The sequence below is a fragment of the Parasteatoda tepidariorum genome, chromosome 8, assembly GCF_982258835.1.
Source record: "Parasteatoda tepidariorum strain Cologne lab strain chromosome 8, Ptep-v5.0, whole genome shotgun sequence".
Taxonomy (NCBI): domain Eukaryota; kingdom Metazoa; phylum Arthropoda; class Arachnida; order Araneae; family Theridiidae; genus Parasteatoda; species Parasteatoda tepidariorum.
In genome coordinates this window covers 45,148,400-45,157,505 of record NC_141762.1, presented here as the reverse complement: position 1 = coordinate 45,157,505, position 9,106 = coordinate 45,148,400, and the positions used below count along the sequence as shown (strand labels likewise).

At 29.6% G+C, this 9,106-nt stretch overlaps 1 protein-coding gene across 1 annotated transcript; it reads left to right on the top strand.

Annotated features, from left to right (window-relative positions):
• The first annotated feature begins 1,690 nt into the window (after positions 1–1,690).
• On the top strand, positions 1,691–3,335 carry LOC147806112 (uncharacterized). Its single transcript, XM_087149538.1, has 2 exons — positions 1,691–1,773; positions 2,504–3,335. The coding sequence occupies exons 1-2, from the start codon at positions 1,691–1,693 to the stop codon at positions 3,333–3,335; spliced, it is 915 nt and encodes a 304-aa protein (XP_087005664.1).
• The last annotated feature ends 5,771 nt before the right edge of the window (positions 3,336–9,106 follow it).

Sequence of the window (9,106 nt, the reverse complement as noted above, 5' to 3'; positions counted from 1 at the left end):
TTTATGTTGTGGGAATTGGTACATTTTCGTTTCTTCGGTAAAATATTTCCCTCCTGAAAAAATAAAATTGCATCTTGTTTTGTTTTTGGCAAATCCCAAAGACGAATTTTTGTAGCACTAAAAATGGCGACAAAAAAAGAATTGTTTTTTTTTTTGTTTTTGTTTCGTCAGCATTCTTTATTTTACGTTTCTTAGTTTCTAAATAATGATTTTTATTGAAACTTGAAATTTCTTGATAAAAATTGTTGTCAGAAAACTTTGTTTACAAAATGAAATTTCATGAAATTATGAGGCGCTTATGTATACTTTTTGTTCATTTTAATTTTTGAAGTAATATGATTCTTAAAACTATAGAATGTAAAGTTTAAATGGGCCTTTCATGTTATATCATTAAATTTAGTAAAACTATTTCTCGGGCATTAGGTTTTAACTCTTATAAGAATATACATATTTTTTTCTGTTAATGTACAAATATTTTTCCGATGTGTTTTGGATATTCTTTCTCTAATAAAAAGAGATACCATTTTGTTTTCGTTTGCATAAGAAAGAATATCAAGCATTTTTCTTTTTTAAATTTAATTAGCCACAATAAGGAAGGAACGTTGCAATGCGACGTGCTACATTAACGACGTCTCTAGAGTAACTGAATGACTGTTCATATAGAAATCGCAAGTATTAGTCTCATACAACAACGCCCCCTATAGTTCGTTGCGATTGCGAATTCCAAAGGAAATGTTCATTTTGAAATTTTATTCTCAAATAACATACACACAGATTATCCCCTCATTACTTTTAGATGACATACCACTCAACAAAATTTTATAAATGTGAGATCTCGATATGAATTTGAATATGTAGCTTAAAAACAGAATAGTTGAAATTATTCTTTCAAAACTGAAAAATACTTACCAAGAAAACGATAAAAATTTATTAATAATCAGCACAAATGAAACTATTTTAAGTAATTCGGATGATTCTTTATTGTTGTTTTCCGAATTATATAGATACAGAAATATATACTATTCTATAAAGACGAAGAATATTCTATAACTATTGCAGTTCTGTACGTTCTGAATTCACATTTATTCATTGGCATGACGAAAGCAATGTTGACTTCACTTTAATTTGTAATGAAATGAAGACAGAAAAAATTATTTTACCGTAATACACACACAGAGGCTGATTAAGCGCACGTGGGTAAGCCATTCAAATTTTTAGGGCCCTTAGATTAAATTTTTTTTCGTATATATTTTTTATTTATTCAAAAAAAAGTTACATATCTTTTTATTTAAGATAGCATATTTAAAATAAAAATAAATAATAATAAATTAAATTCTACTTTATTTTGTTAAATTAGAACTAAAAAAATTATCGTACATTTTATAAATATATCTAAAATTGATTTTTTTTAAAAAAAATCATTGTTTTTCTTAATTTTTTAAAATTTTAGGGGCCCCTAATCATTGGGGACTCCAGGCCATGGCCTAGTCTGGCCCAATGGGTAATCCGCCCCTGTACACACATCTGTAACAGCAAGTGATCATGAAATCGGAAGTTATGTTGTTGGTAAAAGAAAGGTAAAAATTATTGAGAAATTGTTCTTCAAATGCTTGGCATAATCTGGTTAGTGTTTGCAAGTTCTTCTATCTTTTCCTTAGGGAAGTTTTGCTTCTTATTTGCTGCTAAGAAAATGGCGTCCGTCATTGCCAAAGGTTATGATGGAACTAATGCCCGATATTTTCAGGCTCCCGCTAGAGGGCGTACTGGAGCGCTGTGATCGCGAATACCATTTAATTTTTCAGAGAAAATTTTTTGGCAACAATTTTTGTCAAAAAATTAAATCGTCTGCACTACTATTTTTATCAATAGCTCTAACTCTAAACCCAAAATTCCATTTTTAAACGTCACTCCTAAATGATCTAACCAAAATTTTTGAACTGTTTTTCGGGTCGGGGGCTATAATTGCCCCTCTCAACCCTTGTCCAAATTTAAGGGCGATAGAACAAAAACGGTTCCGGAGTTATGAGACAGACACACACAAACTCTTCATTTTACTATTATTAACTTTTCCTTTTATTTTGTTACCCTTACATTTAAATCTTTGCGTTCGGTAGAATACGTAATTAGAAGTTTATCCCATCAAAATAAAGATTAACAACAATCAGCATCATTTGACATGATGTATTGCTCATGCTAGTCGAAATGTAATATAGGTTTTTCATAATCAAGCATTTCGCTTGATCACTGGAGCTGTTAAATCCACCCCAATAGACGCTTTGCTCCTTTGTACTGGAATTTGGCCGATGGAAAAAATAATTGAAGAAAAGGCCTTGATACTCTGGGAAAAAATATTAAGGACTGCTGGGTATCTTTCTCTTTGGAACCTAGAGAGCCCCAGGCAGCGCCACTGAAAGACTCAAGCGGGCTTCCTACAGGAGGTGCTGAGCTTAAAAGACAAATACAACATTTTTATTAAGCCTGGAATTCTTCCCACTCCTTGTAGCCAACTGGACTACCAGACTTTCAATGTGGTCACAGACCTTGATCTCAGAGTTCTAAAATCAAATTTTGCTTGTGATGTCCTTAAAGGTATCTCTTATGCAACTATGAATGAGCTATATCCTGAACCTGAATGGTTGAGAATCATTACAGATGGCTCCCGAGTGGATCAGCGGGTGAGTGCTGAAGCATTTTGTCACCTGTTCTCTGCCTACGCTTCTGTTGGCTGCTATGCATCTGCCTACGACGGTGAAATCAAGGCTATTCTAATTGCTTTAAAACAACTACAGTGTCGCACCGACCAATTTTCTAGCGGCGTCATCTTATCTGACTCTAAAGCAGCACTTCTTGATATTAACTCTCCACTGATTCCCCACCTGACACTAAAAGGCAAGCAAATCGTCCTCCAGTGGATCCCGGGACATTGCGAGATTTGGGGTAACGAAAAAGCTGATTTCTTGGCCAAGAAAGGAACAATTATTGCCCAAGCATCCCGTTGCTCCATCTTTCTGCACTCATTTAAATTGCTGGTCCGAAACCTATGTTACATGCTCTCAGAGAATTTCCGTGAAAGCAATATACACAAAACCTGGTTCAACCATATTTTAACTATCCCAAATCAGCCCAGGTTTAAGGTAGATGCTCTCTTTAGACTTGTAACGGGCCATGACTGTCTGGCCAAACACCTTTTTAGAATAAACATTTTTGACTATCCTATATGCAAGCTCTGTCCCCTTGGGGAGGTCACGGATCTGCCCCATATTTCCGTCTGTCCTGCGCTCATCTCCACTACTGTGTGTGGACGCTACTGGGAGGCTAGGGCCCGTATGGGCTAAGCATGTCACTATGCATTCTATTTTATTTATCTTTTTTGCCTTGTTTCTTTTGTTCCTTTAAATTGGCCTGCCATTGGAAATAAAAAAAAATATTATTTTACAACCAGTGAAAATTATTATTTATTCGTTTTTGTAAACACAGTTTCGTTCTACAATTTTCCCTCTTCTCCCCCCCCCTCTTAACACAACAATTTCCTTTCAAATACTACTAAAATGAAATCAGCAACAGTCTCTCATCGAAGCTTTGAAACTTATTGCTGGTAATTTTATTTTTGACATCAAGCAAGGAGAATAAAAGACATAAGCTAAGTATAGAAAATCCCTAGGATTTAAAAAAAAAAATTAAATAACAAATGAAATAAAAATAAATAGAAACGGTATCATTGAATTTACTACATTATGAAAATTGGAAATAGAAACTTCTGTACAAAACATCTTCAGAAACTTCGGGAATTTATAGAAAGTTTTCTGCCGGCGATTTCGGTATTAGAGAAAAACTTATTTAGAGCTTTAAAAAGCACAGTATTACTGCATTGATAAATAAATTACGAAACAAGAACAATGAAATATATTTCTTGCAAGATTTCACGGTTTTAATCTGGTAAGTCGGTGATTAGATCTAGGATGTTGGATATTATTTTGTCGGGCATAATACGAGCTTTTGTAACAGTTATTTTCTACTTACATTTACATAAAATGTGTGTTTAGATTTTTCAAAATTATAAATTTTTCCATTTTTTTTAAAAATGGAATATAGTATTCTAGTGTTGCATTCCTCATTTCAAGGGCATCAAAGAGTTCGTTCGTCCCCAGGCATTTACACAAATTTGGAAAAAGAGTGAGAAAATTGAGACTTCGCAATAAAGTAAATTTAGCAATTCAAGAAGAATAATAGCACATTTTCACTCATTGGAAACACAAATTGAATATATAAAACTATAAGACCATATTATCAGTGGATTATTAACGCCATTTATGGTACCAGATGCTGGATCATGGATCTTAATATATTTTCGAACAGTGGTTTTTGAACCTCTTTTGCAGAGGAAAATAAAAAAAAAAGCCCTAGTTTAAATGCATTGCACTTGGTGTAAAACTTATATATTTAAAAAGTTAAAACTCATTAGTTTATTGACGAGATTTTTCTCCATAGATTGAAATTATTAAAAGCAATGAATAATTCTAAATTTTTGCACATATTTATAAATCCAGATAATGCAGTGTTGGAGTATTTTTTTAAATATTAAAAAATAAGATGACAAACTCTTTGCCTTTTCAGAAAACCGCATCTGTTCTTAATATTGACGATCAGCGATATAATCGAAAAGTTTATAAGCACAGCATAGTATTAGAATCTTGGTAATTCTGGTGGCCAAGATTAGAATAAGCACTATGCTAATACTATGCTACAGCATAGCACTCATAAGTATAGAGGGCGCTGGATAAAGATTGTATAAACTTAACTGAACAATCGTGAATAACTGTTGATAACTCCTAGCAGTTATACATTGTTTGAAAAATAAGGAGTTATTGGTGATTAACAGGAGATTAAAAGCCTCATAGCATAAACACCAACCATTTATTTTTTTCTAATTCACACTCAAATATTACAGCTGCCATTATATATAGATATATATTTGACTATTGACAAAATGTATATAATAGGTATTTTTTATACATAAAATTTAATTACAAGTTCAATTTCAATGGCATATGTCATACAAATTTAATTCTAGGCAATAGTAAATTTTAGAAATGTTTTATATATTTGAACCAACTCCATTTTTCTTTATAGAATCCATTATTAAAAATATACGTATATTTACATTCAATGTCAGTTATACTTTTAAAATTTCATTCAACAATATCACAAAATAGTCACATAAATAGGCAGGAATCTAATCTATATACATAGAAGTAGTGTTATACATTTAAAGATTTAAGAAAACCTTTTTTTTCTGTGTATGAAAATCTTATATTTTTAACAACAAGAGGAAAATATAATAGATGTGTACGTGAGCATAGTTTCAGTCTTTTTAATTTAGGAGACTGAAATATTACATCTATAAATACTGTTGATATTTCACAAGCTGTTCAATAGCTTTACAAAGCATCAAATCTAATCAGATCTAATGATATTTATAAAATAATATATATGTAAAAACATAAAATTGATAGAATTACAAAAGAATTTAGTATACTTTAAAGTATCAATTGTTTTAATTTTTCAAAAAAAATGATAGTATCAAACTTTCATTTATAAATAAAATATTTGACATTTGGTTTAAATGTAAAAATTTATATAAAAAATTAAATTTGGAAGTAGTTTAATATGTATGAAATAAAAAAGTGCGATTTTCGTATAGAGCTAGTTTAACTTAAAATAATCCTAGTAAAATTAACTACGATTCTGAGTCAGGGATGCTTAACCAATTTTAAGAAGCGGGCTACAAAAACGAAAATACCCTGCTGAGGGTAAACATTAACATGTAACTGTAACATAAAAGCGAATTAGTTTGCCTCAGGAGGGCACAGATGGTAATAAAAATTAAAACAGATAAATAAAAATATTAAATTTTTTTTTGTTATTTATTTTGTCTGAAGTTATTACAAAGCAAATTATAACAGCGGATTTAAGAGTTCACAGAAGAAAAAAAAAAATAAATAATAAAAATAATTTTTTACAAATTTACTTTTGAAGTTGACTGTCATTATGGAAACAGAATTTGCTACTAATACAGTATCAGATAAATGTGATGGCTGTGATTGTAATTGGCCACAATCCGATACTCTAAAAAAAAGAAAGGCTGAGCTAGTTCAGCCTTAATGTCATTGTTTATCTGTTCAACTTATTGTTACAATGGAAGAAGAAAAAAAAAAGATTTACTCAGTTACTTTTTTCCTCTTTAGATTTATATCAATATTTGAGGCAGTTTAAGGATTATGGCAAAAGGCTTTGTGGACCACTTTCGGCCTGTAAGACATAGGTTGTGCATTTCTATATGGTTAATAAATAAAGGTAAAACAATAACATTTATCAAATAAATTAAAAGTCATACTGATGAATATTTAGATTTTGAAAACATTTTAAGCTATAAACTATAATTTTTAACAATTAAAATACTTTAATCAATATACAATTATCTGCATTCAAGAATATCACTATAAATTACAGATATACACAAATTATTTTGAGTTCCATAATAGCAAGTAATAACAAATAAGCACACAACACTAAGCAGACACTCAGCAAGTGCTTTAAAATTCATAAACGAACTGCATTAACAGCAATATAGTGCAACAACTATTGTAAAAGAAAACAGTAAGCACTGAAAATTGCAGATTATAATGCCAAAGAAGGAAACATTCTACCTTGATGAAAAGTAAGAGCAAGTTAATATTAACAGCTTTGACTAAATTAAATCTAAAACAATTAATAAATAACATCTTCCCTATCTCTACTGAACTTTATATTCAAGAAATAGTTTTAAAAAGACATCTCAAAGTTAAACACCAAATTTTCTGTTGATAAAAGCTACATACTATTGAGATCACTAGGTTACATAATGATTTACAAGGAAGGTGTAAAGCTCTAGTACTGCAACCTCTAAAGCAGCTATTGAGAATGGTATTGATACCTGTTCAGGAATATTTTTACCAGATATGAAACAAAAAACTAAATTATTTTCTTAAAGAAGAACTTTACACAAAGTGAGCATATATATATATGGAATAAAGACAAATCATATTGGTCATTTTAACATTATATGAAAAAAGTATGAAGAAAATTATTTATTACATCTTCACCATCCACATTTCATAATTCAAACTAAAATTATCATAATTATAAACTAGCCCTAAAATTTAGAAAAAAAAATTGTTTTTAATGTTGTTTTGTTACACTAATAATGTTGCTTTTCTATTTATTATTAGTAGAGGTCAAAATAATTTAAAGAATAAACTTTAATGTGTTTTCAAAAGAAGTAATAACTTAATAAGCTTATTTACAAATATTTAATAAATTAATAAAATAAATTAACATTATAATTTTTGTTTTTATTTTTGAACTGTTTTTAAATCATATGTATACACAATAAATTTCAAATGTATAATTTATTATTAATTTGCTGTAGTTGTAGCTATGGAGTCAAAGACAATTATTGCAGAAATAAGAATCAGAAAGATTTGCAGCAATTTTGAGTTCAGTTAGCCGAAGTTAGATTCTTTAGGTAAAAAGAACTTAAGAAATATCTTTGACCTTATAAAAATTATTTATGAAAATGACCTTAATAGAAATCAGAATCGTTACTCAAATATTGTTGAATTACAACCAAGTAAATTCTAAAATAATGCAAAGGTAATTAATATGTTTAAAAAATTCAGTGAAAATTTCAATAGAGCATAGTAAAACTTTTCAATACTGACATCACAGTTCTGAATTTAACATACATCCATTTAAAGAAAATGCTTTGAATTGAATTATGGCATTATAAATAATTGCAGCATTATTCATAAAAAAGAAATTAGATAATGCAATCTAAAAATAAAAAAAACCTGTAGCTTTAACTAGTCTTTTGTTTTTCCAACTTACAGAAAAATATTGTTTAAAATCTAGAACATCTGCTGCGGTAAAAAACACAAGCAATGATTTTTTTAAGTGGTAAAACTTATCAGCTTAATATATCACGAACCTTAGAAATATGTTTTAAGACATGAGGAATAAGAGAGGAATGAACTTGTAATAAAAATAAAAAAAGGTAACATTTGAGATCAAAATATTTGGATGCACTATTATATAAAAACTAAACTTTAAATTTTTTTTTTCAAAAATCAAGATAAGAAGGAATGGCTATAATGGAATGAATCAGACAAATAATTAAGACATATGTTTCGCACATGTTTCGAAAATACGTCTTTCCCCCTCCTCCCTTTATATTAATAAAAGGGGGAAAAAGGTTTATATCTTCGCCATTAAACTATTTTACTATTTCATTGGATGGTGTATGTAGAATTTTCCCAACAAGTGGAAAAAACTAGTTTGTTATACATGAAAGCAACGGGGTTTAAAAAAGCAAACAAACAAATGTTTGGAGGATTAAAATAAAATCTCTATTATCTATTGAAAGATCATTTATAATTAGGGTCCTTCAAATTGAGCTAAGATGTGAAAATCTGTATTATTTACAATGGCATTACCCCAAATATCTAAAGAATTCTTGTTTTTAAGCAAAGTATCTTTAATTGCTATTTAAACTTGTCTTTACGATTTTTTTCTAATGCAGGTCCTTCTGCTAAATTTTTTGATCCAGAACAAGTGACCAACTTAAATATTGATCAGTCAAAAATACTCCAGATCTATCAGTAAAACTGTGGCATACTAAGAATATGCTACAGAATATTTTAACCAGGAATGAATCAGAATCTGTAATTTAGAGTTAGTCTTAGAGAGTACTCGAAAGCAAGGCATATGCTCTCTGTGCTGTGTAATTCAGCAAACTCTATAAGAATGTTCCGCTTCTGTACTCACTACTTAGCTTTACTTTAATTGCTGTGATTAAAAATATGGATATAAATAAATTGAGTTAGTTGAAATTTTTACAATAATAATCAAAAAATTGTAAAGGAAACAAGAAAGAGAATCGAAAATGTATAGATTTCAAATTGAATTTTTACTTTATCAGTTGTAGGTTAACCGCATAAGTGTAAAAAATTGCTGCATCCTTATTGTTTAATTTCAAAACTATTTTTGCAAAATTTAAAGGGCCCGAATG